At 32.3% G+C, this 14,413-nt stretch overlaps 3 protein-coding genes across 3 annotated transcripts; 2 read left to right on the top strand and 1 right to left on the bottom strand.

Annotated features, from left to right (window-relative positions):
• Nucleotides 1-5,275: 5,275 nt before the first annotated feature.
• HELRODRAFT_171811 (hypothetical protein) lies at nucleotides 5,276-8,258 on the top strand (the record flags this gene model as incomplete). Its single annotated transcript, XM_009018479.1, has 2 exons — nucleotides 5,276-5,351; nucleotides 8,002-8,258. The coding sequence occupies 2 exons, from the start codon at nucleotides 5,276-5,278 to the stop codon at nucleotides 8,256-8,258; spliced, it is 333 nt and encodes a 110-aa protein (XP_009016727.1).
• A 911-nt stretch (nucleotides 8,259-9,169) lies between these two features.
• Nucleotides 9,170-10,868, bottom strand: HELRODRAFT_171812 (hypothetical protein; the record flags this gene model as incomplete). Its single annotated transcript, XM_009018480.1, has 2 exons — nucleotides 9,170-9,363; nucleotides 10,451-10,868. The coding sequence occupies 2 exons, from the start codon at nucleotides 10,866-10,868 to the stop codon at nucleotides 9,170-9,172; spliced, it is 612 nt and encodes a 203-aa protein (XP_009016728.1).
• A 2,526-nt stretch (nucleotides 10,869-13,394) lies between these two features.
• HELRODRAFT_171813 (hypothetical protein) lies at nucleotides 13,395-13,889 on the top strand (the record flags this gene model as incomplete). The annotated part of the gene is made up of 1 exon (XM_009018481.1): nucleotides 13,395-13,889. The coding sequence occupies one exon, from the start codon at nucleotides 13,395-13,397 to the stop codon at nucleotides 13,887-13,889; it is 495 nt and encodes a 164-aa protein (XP_009016729.1).
• Nucleotides 13,890-14,413: the final 524 nt, after the last annotated feature.

The following is a 14,413-nucleotide window of genomic DNA, read 5'->3' on the forward strand; positions in this document are numbered from 1 at the left end:
CCGTCGTTGCTCGAAGTTCTTTCAAGTGATTCGTCTCATTGACTTTTAAGAATAAAATTTATTAGTGGCTCTTTTTTTCATTTAAAAAAAAATTTATCTGGAAGGTTCAAGTGCTTAAGTATTTTTCATGTTGTTTTAAAATATCCACATGTGCTGTTACTGTTTGTTAATTGCCATTTTAATCGTTTCAGAATTCCTAATTTGCACATTGTTTTCATGTTTTCAGACATATTTTTGCATTGTAATTAACAAAACTTCAACATTTTATTTGAAAATATTTCACGTTTTTAAGGAGCACCGTAGTATAATTTTCAAGTCATAATTTCAAAGTTGCTAATTTCAAGATAAACCTTTCAGGTTAATTCACTCAAGTATGAGTTATAAGTTTGAGATACCAACCACTAGTAACTAAATCAACGGAGACAGAAGTTATGACAAAGAAAATTAAATAGCGATCGTCAATGATTTTTTATTACATTACAACACAACACGACAGCAGTAGCAAGTACAGGAAGAGGAAGAAGGATTGTGGTTGACGTCATTTGAGGCCAGTCTAGTTAGCTTGCCAGGCAGCGAGGCAGCGTGTAAAACCTCCCTCCCATCATAATCATCGGCCACTTGGAAGCACGCAAAACTTCCATCAAAGCATCAACCCGCAATGAATGATTGATTGAATCATCTTCGTTATGATGAAATTTAATTTCTTCCTTCCTTCCAGTCCCACACCGTACTCCCCATCATAACGCATTCCACAGCAGATAGTTAGCATCAACAGTGGAAATATTTTTATTTTCATTATTACATCGCTCCGATCTCTGAAATTATAAACCGTGTGATAACGTGTTAGCACGACGTCCGCTCACGTGTTGCAGTCTCAACTACTGCTGCTTATAATTTTCTGAAAACCTCTCAAGTGCAACAACCATTGTGTCCAATGTCTCCAAGACATCTCAGATGAAATGAGCTATTTGTTCAATTTGAATTCTGCTGCTGATAATTTTAATTTCATTTGTGGAAAAGTAGCTAAACAAATAAATGAACTGATAATATCATTGCTAAAAAACTTTTCAAACAATATTAACGAGTGATTTGAGGCATTCAACCAGAAATTTAAATGCGACATCTAAAAGCAATACTTTCATTGAATTAATATCTATTTAACTAAACAGCACAACAAGTTGAATAAAAATTAATGAACAACAAATAGATTTATTCAGTTGCACAACAACAACAACAACGACAACAACAGTAACGAAGTTGTCCTCCTAACTATGTACGACCCATGCCAGTCTGGCCTGCAGCACAATTCAACCGACCGACCAACCAACACAATGATTAATTGCCATCATCACGCTCGTTTCTTACCCTAGACTGCTGCTAATTTTTCTCTATCGTGTTTGCTTCACAAATTAGTTTTACTATTTCCAGGTTTTGAAACATCAACAACATCATCCGTACATTCAACTTTCCATCTTTTTATCACTGGAATGATAGAAACATTTGAGAGATTTCTATGAAGTTTTTGTGTTCTTTTAATACAGACTTAAAGTTTTCTACTATAATGCATTGATTAATTTTCTATTATACTATGTGAAGTATTCTGATCAAAATATTTTTAAAATGGTTTTGGAAAATTTCAAATTAGTTGGTTGCTACTCGCTTACCTGTGCACTGTGTGGCGTGGTGGCCGATGATGGTTGACGACGCCTGGTTCTGTTCCGCAGTCCGTGCAGTCAGTCACCAGGTTGGAATAAGAAAAACGAATCCAGGCCTTCCACATGCCTCGTGTGTGTCTCGTAATGCGTCGTTTAACACATATTCATACATGCTGTTTGTGGGCTGTTGATTCCTCTAAATTTTAAAGCAGTGTAACCACAGCTAGTGACCTGTTTCTGTTTGTTGATGGAACTTGAGGTGTGTTACTTTACCAAAATTATAAATCGACACGGTTGAATTGCTTCAAGAATTATTTTCATCATAAAACATAATAATACAAAAATTAACAAACATGAGTGTTTTGTGCTACCTATCAAGTTTTCCTCGTCTGTTCTGTCTCTAATTTCTTCTGCTCTCTCGAATGCCTATTGCACCTTCCTAAGCTGTCTTAAGAACTTTGGACGAACAAACCAACTAAACTTGCATGTCTTCCATTTACTCTCCTACTCACACAACGAGAATCTATCTACTGGGGTGTATGTACAACCGCCACTAACTAGTGTCCGGCGTTAAGCTGCATGCGTTGTAATATTCAGTGGACCTTCAATGTATTCAAGGTTGTTGCGTAACGATCATCTACATAACAGTATCGGGGAATGTTCATTAGTATGAGAAATATGCGGCAATCCAGTTTGTTAATGCGTATTCATGGCTTCCATCATTGCCAGCTTGATCTCACATTGTCATTCAGCTTGCTGTCACGTTCCTCTTCAATCACCATCAAACAATTTCGCCGCCGCACGCCTCTTCTTCCACGTACAAACTTTTTATAAATGAAGGTGTGCTGGAAAGTGGAAGTCGCTAATAATTTTGTCACATTGACTGATGTTGCAATTGAGCCGGGCAACTTATGTGAATCATTAGCTGGCATCGCGACAAATAAGTCTGCACTCACCCCAACGAGACAAGTTGCGTGATGAAGTCTCTGACGCCGTGGCGAACACGATGGTGACGACGATTCACATGCCGCTGATGCATCATTACATTTCTTTATTATTTTTGTTTCTGGATTTTAGCGTTTTTGAAAAAATTGGATTGGCTGTACATTTTTGTGGTTGAAAAAATCGTAGTGTAAATTATTTGTGTGTGCGTTTTTATGTATGTTAATTTAGCTTAAATAGCTTTGGGTTGTTATCATTAAAAGTGCTCACCTATGTATTTTGTGTTGGCTGGATTATTTGAGATGTTGTGTTATAAATTTGTGTTAAAATCGCTAAATTTGATAATTAGTTGCATTCTTTTAAATTTACATTTAATTTTCAATTCAAATTTTGAACTTCCTTTAATTACTAAGAACGGATGTTCAAAATGTAACAATTTACTTAAAGACGGTGCTGTTTTTCTGCAAGTAAATTATCCATGCAGAGTGTGTTTGTCATTCTGTAGATTTAGTCTTATCACAATATAATTGCAAAAAATGGTGCTGTGTTGTGATGGTTGCATCAAATTTGCTGGTAGTTTTAAGGGCCTGACAAAATTAATAACTAAAAACTATGAAAATATTAAATATGGAATTCAAAAAAATTTTTTTTATCCTTATATGAAAAATTATAGATGTATTATTGTTCACGTGAGTTTATATATATACGGTATGTTCGTTTATGGTTAATAACTTCAACTGTTTGAATTTTATAGGTAATTTTTTTGTTGGAAAGGTTAACACCAACCAACACTAACCCACCACTATTGCAGTTACTGTTTTTATCACTTCCTCGCGTTATATAAATTTGATTTAATAGTCACAGTTTAAAAAAACAAAGAGAAAATTTTCATAATTTGTAAAATTTTTAGCAGTTTTTAGCAATTTTTTTAAAATTTGACTAACAATGCAAATATTTGCTGCAATTGTTCAATAAATTGACGAACAAAAGACTTAATGCAGCCACAATGACTTGTTCACCGTCGTAAATAACAACACACTGCCCTACACAAAACAAAACAATGAAGAATCTTTTCAAAAGATTCAAATTGAGTTATTAAGAGAGCATAATAGATTCAGAGAACTTGAGTTTTTAGATTCAATTGTTCGGAGTCATTAAGAAATTTAAAGATTTTTAAAATCAATATTTTGCTAGATCTACAACATTCAATTGTTCTACTAGCGAATAAATTTGGGAAATTATGTGAAACAATTATTAAACTTTATACATGAACAAAATATGAAATAGTTTTAAATAGTTATCACAAAAGATAGTTCATGAGACATTTTGGTATTAGAAAGAAGTAGTTCAAAAAGTAGTTAAGAATCGGTCCTTCATATTTTCATAACGTGGTACGAATTGATGACAATTGTTGATAATATGACGGCATAATTTTGATATGTTTTTTTTCTGAGAAGTTGAAATCCGTAGCGAAAGAATTTTTTTCAGTAAGCTTGTTCAACTTTTTTCAACTCTTACTTTCAACAATTAAGTAACTCAATACAATTTGTTAAACTTAATCCCAACAATGCTGATCAACTGAGTGTTAAAAATATTTCCAATGAGTGGCTTTTGCCGATCGTTTTGTTTAAAATTTTGTTCACGTTTTTGTTTGTATTATATTTTGAATAAAAACATCATTCTTACTGTTGTTATTTATGTTATAATTATTGTTGTTGTTAAAACATTGAATCGGAATCAAGAAAACATCACATCGTAATAGCTGAATGGTATTTTTGAAGAATGCATTTATAAAGAATTAAACATTTCGTTTCCACTTAAACACAATATCATTAGCAAGTTTGAAAAACATTTTCAAATCAAATAAACGAAAATTGCATTCGAAAACTGCTTGGGATAAGGCGAGTTAGTTACTGTGCAGGACGTGTGTGCCATGCATGCCTAAGCAACAAGTCACAAAAAAACTTTCCCCCTCAGATGCAAATTTCTATCCCACTTGACGATGAAGCGACCGCACTGGCGCGTTTTTATTTCCATTTGCTTCTTTTCAAACTATTCACGTTCATAACGTTCATATCGTCTTCCAAAATTTCAATCACGATAAGATTCATTTATAAATATTTTATTTTAATGTAAACTTCACCGTGAACAACTCCATCATTCTTATGACCCTGTAGTTCAATTAAATGATGTTCAGCTCTTTCTTACAACAAAATATTTTCATTAAACTATCTGACAATATATTCATAACATTGTTATACTCATTTTTGTGTCAATACTACAAAAACTTTTTATATTTTATTGGTGCGCAAACTTCTTAAAAAAGGGCCACATTGTTAACCAATATATTAGACTCATTGACAAAAATTGGGACAGTGCGGCCCGCAGCTGACATTGTCTTAATGGCAGAAGATAGTTTTGACTGGAAGTTGCTCACCAGTTTTATAACTTTGGTTTTTTGGAGTTTTTAGCATTGCTTCTACAAGCGTTTTTCAGTCAGTTTGTTTTTCAGTTTTATTTTATTTATATTCGTAATTGAAATTGTTTGAAAGGCAAACTGCGGCCAAACTGTTCAAAGTTCTCTTTCACGTCTAAATGTAACTATTTTCGGCACCTCTGTTGGAACCCAACTTCAAGCATTCGACATAAAAACAGATTTTTAGAAATAATTTGTCCAAATGAAATTGCACTCAGTCTTGTTAAAAACATATTTCGTCAACTTTTTGGCATTTTGTGAACTTTTAAGAGACCCAGGTAATGATATAAAATTAATATTTGAAACACTATGGGTATGAAATTTGAAAGGTTGTTGTTTTTATAGCAATAATAAATAAATTAATATTTGAACACTATGTAATACGTAATTAAACAGTTCCCAAAAATTAAATATAAATTTCAATTTGAATCTTTATAGAAAAAAAAAATCCATCTCTGTATTACAAAGTAATTCACAATTAAATAAGCTAAATTGTAAATTAATTAATTTTTATAAAATATTAATGTTCTATGTTCTACATTGAAATTTATTGAAAAAATGTTTCAACCAAAAAATCCCTTAATCGACAAACTAACAAACCAATCAACCAACCAGCCAACCAATCAATCAGCCAACCAACCAATCAGCTAACCAACCAACTAAACACCCAACCAACCAATTAATCAACCAACCAATCAGCCAACTAACTAACTAAACACACAACCAACCAATTAATCAACCAACCAATCAATCAAATAACCAACCACTCAGCAATCGGCTGTCCCGACCCACCCTACCTCAATCAACTGGTTTGGTTCAGTCGTCAGTCAGATAATCATGCTCACATGGGTTGTTTGTATGATGATGACGTTACATGGACAATCACGTGCAACGATTCTTATTGGCTTGGACAAAACAACGAAAAACAATGTCCTCTGTTCAGTAAGCTTCCAATTTTAAATTATAAAAAAATTGTAACTTAACATTTTGAAAACATCATTGCATAAGCTGTAAATGTTTGTATTGAAGTGTGCGGTGCATAGGCGTAAATTTTAATTGCAGCTACGAAAGAAAATATTTGTAAGCCAATCAGCCAATCAGTTAGATCTGCTGGATAGATACAACTCACAATACAATTAAACAAATATGGCAACTTGAGGCTTTATTTTTGATAGGCAGTGTTCAATTTAAAGAATAAAAATGCCATTTGTTCAAAAGTTACAAATTTTTATAAGGCTGATATTATTTCAAAACTTCCTTCCAAGAAGTCATCATACGATGTTTTATTTGCTTCTTTCTGAGAAGAAGATGCGAATATTGTCTGCAATAATCAAATGGAAGCATTCAAATTTATTAGCGCAATCTTATTAACGATTCTCACCAAAGGAAGTTTTTGTTTTCAAAGATGTATGATGCTTTTTCGCTGCCCCAACATTTATCCGCACATTTCTGTAAATATTTTTAAAATTTATAAAATCCTTGCAATGTAGAATTCAAAAGTTTGATTCGATTGAAAGTCAGTGAATGAAGTACTGGACGAAAGTCCGCTCCAAGTTGGGAGAAAATTGTATTAAAACTTTCACGTTTCAACAATTCAAAATGCATTTACAATGTTATAGTACACAAAATAATGAAAGATAACGAAATAAATTTCATTATTATTAATAAAATTTATTTGTTGTTTCACTGAGGAGTTAGCATGCCAACCAAAACGATCGCAGAAAAACATCCGGAGAAAAATTGTATCAGATTCAAAAATATACCAAAAACAACTTACGAAAGTAATAAATATTGCTAGTCTTAAAAATTGATCTATAGCGTGCGAGAGCGGCCTTGTACCTCAGATTAATTTGAAATGCGATCTATTTACGCTAATAAATATTACATTAGTTCCGAGTATTGATAGAAAATATGTTTGAATCATGGCTTTGTTCATCGCTGGCTTTGTTTTTATTTTACTGACATCTTATCAAAGGTAGAGCATTCGATGGTTAATTGAATGCATAAAAAGTGATTAAGCAAGCAACCGAACGTTTTCCCGCCCCACACTCTGTCACACTCCTGCAGCTAACGACTTGACTTCTTTAATATTTATTTTTATAAATTTATTTATACCATAAAACTTTACATCTAACAACGTCAACTTTTCAGCTAAGTGTATCAGTTTTCCTTCAAACATATTTCAATGTATATGTGTCAATTTGAAATTTGAATGATTTAGAATCGTCCGTAAAATAAATTTTAAATCTTCTCTCTATCCTTGGAGCGTTACGTAAAACTCGAATGGCCTCGATGGTGACTTTGGTCGTTAACAAATAATCAATTTGAAGTTCAAATGTCAACTGATGACAAAATGAATTTAAATATCGTTAGCATAAAAGCTCAATGAAAATTTTTTTTAAAAACTTTAGTGTCATCATCATCATCAGTGACTTGCATTCCGTAGGAAACCATCTTTTAAAAATGTGAACTATATAGAGTTGAAAAAAGATTTTAATCTTGATCTACTTTCATATCTGTTGAGGATTCATGAAATGCGTGAGTGATGCCTCATATATTTGAGTACATTAAATCACATCAGCCACCATTAAACTTTTCCAAAAGATATTTAAACATCGTTTGAAATTGCTTCTGCAAGAGTATCATAAATGAAGCCACGTTGTTGTTTTTTCGTTGAGTTGTTTTAACTCAAAGTTAATTTTGCATTTGCAAAAGACACAAAAATCTATCATCATAAAGGTTTGCATAGTTTCAAACGGTTTATTTTATTAATTCAGATTTTTATTATAAAAAAAATAGAGACTTTAAATTAAAATCTCACTCGAAGATATTTTTCACCAAACATGCATTTATTTAGCGCAGCTATCAAACTGTTTTAATTAAAAAATATTGAAAACGAATAAAACGTGAATGTTCGCCGAACGACAGAGAAGACGACCAGCACTCCAGCCAGCACTGCCCCTCCCTCAATCCACCTGTTGACACCAGCAACTCACCTGAGCCACACTCCCCGACAGCAGTTCACCAGGTACTCAACAGCCCACAACAACACAAACAGCTTCCCAACCAGATACCATTACGTCGACGCCCACAACTACAATGACGTCATCATCGACTACTCGACAGAAGACGATTCACGAAGAGCTGGATTTGATTGTAAGATCACTCTGCTCTTTTTATTCTAATATTCTTCCAAGTTTATCTAAAGTTAATTCTTCCTGCTAAAGTTTCATTCACGTTATTAATCTTCAAGTTTAGCGAATATATGAATAAACAAAACGCGATTGTTTCATCTAGTTTGTATTTTTGCATTTTTTTTAAAAATAATTATTTGGTGCATGATATGGAAATGTATATTTTTGTAAAACTAAAATGCAAGATGGAAATGTGATGGAGGTCTTACGTTGAATATTCAACTTCAAAGCGACGACGTTTGAATCGTTGAATTAACTTTCAAACGTAATTGAAAGCATTTTTCTTTTTTGTGAGTAATTCAAAGATTGAACATTTTTGCTTTTGAAAGCAACATGAAAAAGAAATAATTAAAAATTTAAGTACATTCTTCCAGTGATAGCCTCCCTCGTATTGATCCTCGCTACCTTCATCTTCGTCGTCTCCATCCTCATCATCGCCATTCACAAACTTAAAACGTGAGTTCTTTCATCTTTTGACTGCATGTAATTGTTTTTCTAATGTAAATCAATTATGAAATTTTTAAAATTTTCAGTCGAGCGCTCGTCTTTTCCTTTTTTTATTTATCATTTTGTTGAAATCATAAAAATTTTATGTTAAATTTAAATTTATTGTTGTTAATATTAACTTTTCTTTAGTTTTAGTTGAAATTTAAAACGTAAATTGGAATAAAATTATTAATTAATAAAATAATATTTAAATGCGGTTAGAATGTGGTATAAGTTGTTTAACCCTCCAATGCATGACTTAAAATTTTTTTGTGATTTTGAAATATTTTATTTAGCATAGTTTCAAAACATCAAAAAAGCCAATTAAAATGAAATTTAAAAAAAATAAAGTAAGTTATGATCAAAAAACAAAGTGTTCCTAAAAAGGTACGTTATGAGTTAATACTCATGGTAAATCATTTCCTGTGAAAATGTTCAAAGCATTCCAAGTGTAGGGCAACATCACATTTTAAACATTTCTTTGATACTTTCTTGTGGCACAATTTACATCTTTTTCGTCCATCCGAAATTTTTCCAATGAAATGGTCTTTTCCATCAAATTTTATTTCATTTTCAACGTTACGGTTTACTGATTTTCTTTTCAGATCTTCTGGTTGGTTTTGCCCAAATATAGTTTTGGCAACACTTCTCCTGAACCCAGCATAAGTGTGATTTTCATGCTTTGAGTATTTTTTGGAAATGCACCAAGCATTATGAATGCTAGAATCCAAAGCGAAAGCAAAAAGCGGCCACCACCATTTTTTAATCCGAATATTGGTGCGCAAATTTTCAATGTTTTGATCCATCCTGTCAGTTCCACCCATATATTTATTATATTGATTTATTATATATGGCTGGGATATTAAAACATGCTTCTTGTTTGCTGAAGACCATCTTTTCACTTCCTTCATTGGTTCCAGCCCATTGCAGCTTGACAAGATAGAAACCACACTATTGTCATTCCATCTAACCGCAATAATATTCGAATCACTATCTGTAAAATAGTCAGATGTGCCTCTAGGTAATTTTTTCATTTCTTTTATATCCATCAATGGACATTTCTCTATTCGGTTAATTCTAACTGTACCGGTTGCATAAATATGATTTTCTTTTAGTCGTTCAATTAATTTGAACGAAGTGAAAAAATTGTCAAAAAATAAATGATATCTCTTATCATCAGGAAGGCATGATGTCAGTTTTTTAACTACTGATCCACCGAGTCCTAAATCTGGATCATAATCTTCAGTGGCTCCTTGATAGGGTTCACAACTCACTAAATAACCGAGACGATTATTCATGCACCAAATTTTGAATCCGAATCGGATAGGTTTACCTCTTATAAATTGCTTAGAGGAATGCCTACCAAAATATGGTATCATAGACTCGTCAATTGATAAACAAGTTTCTTCTGGCCAATATTTTAAAAATCTTTCATTTAACATATTAAACAGAGGTCGAACTTTGGCAATTTTATCTTTTTTGTCAATTTTTTCGTTATCGCATGTGTGTAAATATCTGAGAAGTTCCTCGAACCTATTCACACTGATGGCATTACTCACTGCTAAATTATGAACATCATTGCTTTGTTCCCAATACATTCGTCGATTTTGGCAGAGGAGCATAACCCGATAAGAGCAAAACCGCTAATGTCACTTTATATTCTTCTTCAGTGGCATTCAACTGCTTCAACTTCTGACTAGCATATAAATTAGACATGTCAGTGATGAATTTGATTATTTCATCATCAAAAAATAATTTAAACAGAGTGTGAGGAGATGAATTCTCAAATTCTCTATTTTCAGAAAACACTGGTATGGGTTCTACATTCAAAATGTCACTCTTCTTCCAATTTCTTTCAATTGATATACTTTTTTTCACTCTTTTTTTTAATGGTGTTTGTATTTGCATATCAATTTCTTCTTTCTGAAGCATTTCTTTGCCTGCCTCAATGTTGGAAATTAATGCTTCAGCATTTGAATTCAATAAAGTTTTTGATAAATTGTCAATAATTCCTTCCCCATCCTCAGGACCACTATCTTGATCTGAACAGTTGGGATCATCAGGTGGTAGCATAATGATATCTGCTGAAAAAAAATCTTTTTCATCTTCTAACATGCTAACAACATCATGGAGTGAATATCTGTAATTAGTAAATTTACCATTCAATGCACTGCATAGTGTCCCGAAAAAGGAACAGTCATAATTTTAGTGTTTATAAAAAAACTACAAGATGTTCTATCATCAATTAAATAAGTAATTTCTCAAGGAACCGTTGAGGTCAATGGTGTCTATCATTCTTCATTATTTTCTAAATCTTTTTCTATATTTATTCCAATTTCTTGAATGCCACGTACTTACTCTGGCCCGTCTCTAATGTCTACCAAAATTGTCTTTAGCTGATTTTCCAGTTTCGCATTTTATCTTCCCATTAAAACAGTTTCAATGAGCCAGTAACATCTACAGCATTCAAAATATATCCTCCCAAAAGTCCTGGCTTCATTATTTCGACTTTGCTGCATGTATTTTTTGTTTTCTAATTATTGTCATTGTTATTTACTGTCTCTAAATGATTTCTCACAATTTTCTGTAGCCCTAAATTTTCCAACGTTTTCAATCGGATTTCATCTCTTTTCCTTCTTGTGGAGTATTGCATGCATACAATAGAACGATGTAGGTAGGGAACATCAAAAATTTCTTCGTGTCCAGCACTGTTTTGATAAATACAAAACCACTCTTCCAATATTTTGCGACACAGTGTTCTGTATTTGTTCCAGTTTTTGTTACATTCTCTTTTTTGACTTACAGAATTTATTTTCCTTTTAAAGGTTTTTATGTCTCAACAATTATCCACGGTTTTATATTTTATATGAAAGATTCACCGAATGACATCAGATCCGCTCTATCGTTTCATCGCTCCGTTTGGTCCACAAATATGTAACATCTGGAAATGTATGAGTTCTCTCATTTTATTTGAATTTATTTTACAATTATTCTTATTTGGTTGTTTGACCTTATAGATTGGTTTTGCCAATGAATAAATATATGAATGAATAAATGAACGAACGAACGAACGAACGAATGAATGAATAAGGATAGTTGCCTCCCACCAAATGCTTGTGGTTTTGAGTGCTGTTACCAAATTAATGACTTCATGTTTAAACTGGTTTTAAGTTCTTATTTAAAAAAAATCATATTTATTATCTTTTCCTTTGTTCCATAATTTCTATGTTGTGTTGCAACTTTCTGTCTTTGTTCTTTCTTCTTTTCGCGGTTTAATTTTTATCTCCATCATGACGTTGCATTGAGCAAGAGGATGATCGCATCTTGCACCCACTCTTGAAAGCTTTGCGTCCGTGTGACAAATTTCATTCCTTTTTGTTTCCTAACGGCAAATCTCTTATGTTTTTTTCTTTTGGTGTATGCCATGTTTATCATTTGCTGTGTTTTTTCTTTATTAGCTGCTTACGTTTTTAATGAAAACAAGTTCATTATTAGGTACATGTTTAGTTAGACCATTGCGAGACCAGGCAGACAACAAGTTCGCATTCAATACGTTATCCGCTTTTTAGTCAACTATGTCAGACTCAAGTAATATTACGATATATATATATATATATATATATATATATATATATATATATATATCGGTATTCCTATACCATCTTCGGTCTTCGAATGGATACGTTGTGCATGTGGCCAGATGCTCAAGTATATATTCCTCTCCAATGTTGTTTCTTTGTTTGTCTAAAGTGAATTCTTAACGGTCATTTAATTAGTCATCACGATCTTCGTCGTCAAGTGTGGGCACCATAATTCTGAATATGTTGATTATTAGTTATTACGTATTGTCGCACGTCTGAATGATTGCAAAGATATTTCTTAGTCTCAACCCTAAATATATTCATATATACATATAAATATATACTATTTGTTGATCATATAAATATACACACACATATATATACGTTCTGACACGTTCGTGCGGCTTCACTGACCTCTGTACTTCATCATGTACTTTCACGTACCTCACTATCGTAGACAAGAGATTTGCAAACATTTCAACTACTTAGTTTATTTCAATTTTCTGCAATTTTGACCATTCTGGATGTTTTTTGCATATAAACTGCTTTTATATATTTTATAATCATGAAAGTCAGTCAAATGTATTTAACCACTAAAATTATGTTAAATAACATTTTATGAATATTCAGCATTGAATATGGTTCAATGCATAGCGTTCCATATATGGGACTTAAATTGTTTTTGCCATAATTTTTTTTTCAATTATAAAAATGTTATATGTTTAAAATACTTATATTTGGCATGTATTCAACCATTCCATCGACAAAATTTAATTAAAAAAAGTCATGCATTAATGGGTTGCATAAACTGTCGAAGTCTCGAAGTCTATGGCGGCCGAACATTCGCTGATTATTCAAGTTTAGATGTATTATATTGTTCTTGTTTAAATGTTGTTGAACTTGTTTTAATGTTTTTCTATTAGTTCAAATATTTATGTAGTTCTTTAAATGTTGTCATGCTTGAATGCTAATATACTTGTTTGAATATTATTGAACTAATTTGAATGATGTTAGACCCAGCAGTGAGTCCGTCCCCACGTTCGGCAGTCCCCATCCCCCTATGGACGTCTCAAGCAACAACGCAACGACAACTCCTTCAAATACAATAACTTTTTGTCACTGCTGCTGCAGGGGAGGTCTTGCGAATGACGACATCCAACAGCTGACAACAACCAGCAACTTCTGTAAAACAACTGCTGCAGACAGCAACAACAAATTTAACAACTCTCTCCTCGTTAAATCTTTTGAAACAAGTAGCAGCAGTAAATTATCATGTACAATGCCAACAAATAACAATAGCTACACAAACACACACAACAACATCACAAGCAACTACATCACAAACAACAACATCACAAACAACGACATCACAAACAACAACAATAACAACCTGTGCGATTATGTTGGCAACAATGAGAACAAACAGAGCATGAAGCAGGCGAATAGCACGAAGACTAACCATTTGAACGGAGAAGTTTACAATAACCTCCTCAACAATGTTGTCAACATCAACGGCGACAACTACGAACATTTGTGGCCCACATTCAAAAACTGATGCAACATCAAAAATTTTTTCAATGTTTCAATTCAATTGTTAAAAAAAGTTATATATACTTATATATATATATATATATATATATATATATATATATATATATATATATATACATTTTCACATTATATACGTGCTTGTAATTGTTTCGTGTATATAGAACTTACAGGTGAGAGAAAACAGGAAAACTGGAAATACTGTGTCTGCTATCAGTTTTATTATAACTGAATTATATAATATTTTATTAAATAAAATGTATAACAGTATTGAATAAATTTGAAATTATTTTTATCAAAAAAAATAATTATTAATGCATGGGATGTTGAATATTTAACGTAACAAACAAACAAACAGATCGTCATGTGTACCGTGATTGCGATGTTTCCATATTTACGTTGCTCTTCTGATCATTTATTTTCATACAGTCTTTGAATTTTTTTCAAAAATTAATCGTAAGTCAATCAACGATTTAATTGTTTTCATTTCAATTTCGTCAGATATTTGCTGTACGATTGTGAAACATTAAA

This window comes from Helobdella robusta (assembly GCF_000326865.2).
Source record: "Helobdella robusta unplaced genomic scaffold HELROscaffold_21, whole genome shotgun sequence".
Taxonomy (NCBI): Eukaryota; Metazoa; Annelida; class Clitellata; order Rhynchobdellida; family Glossiphoniidae; genus Helobdella; species Helobdella robusta.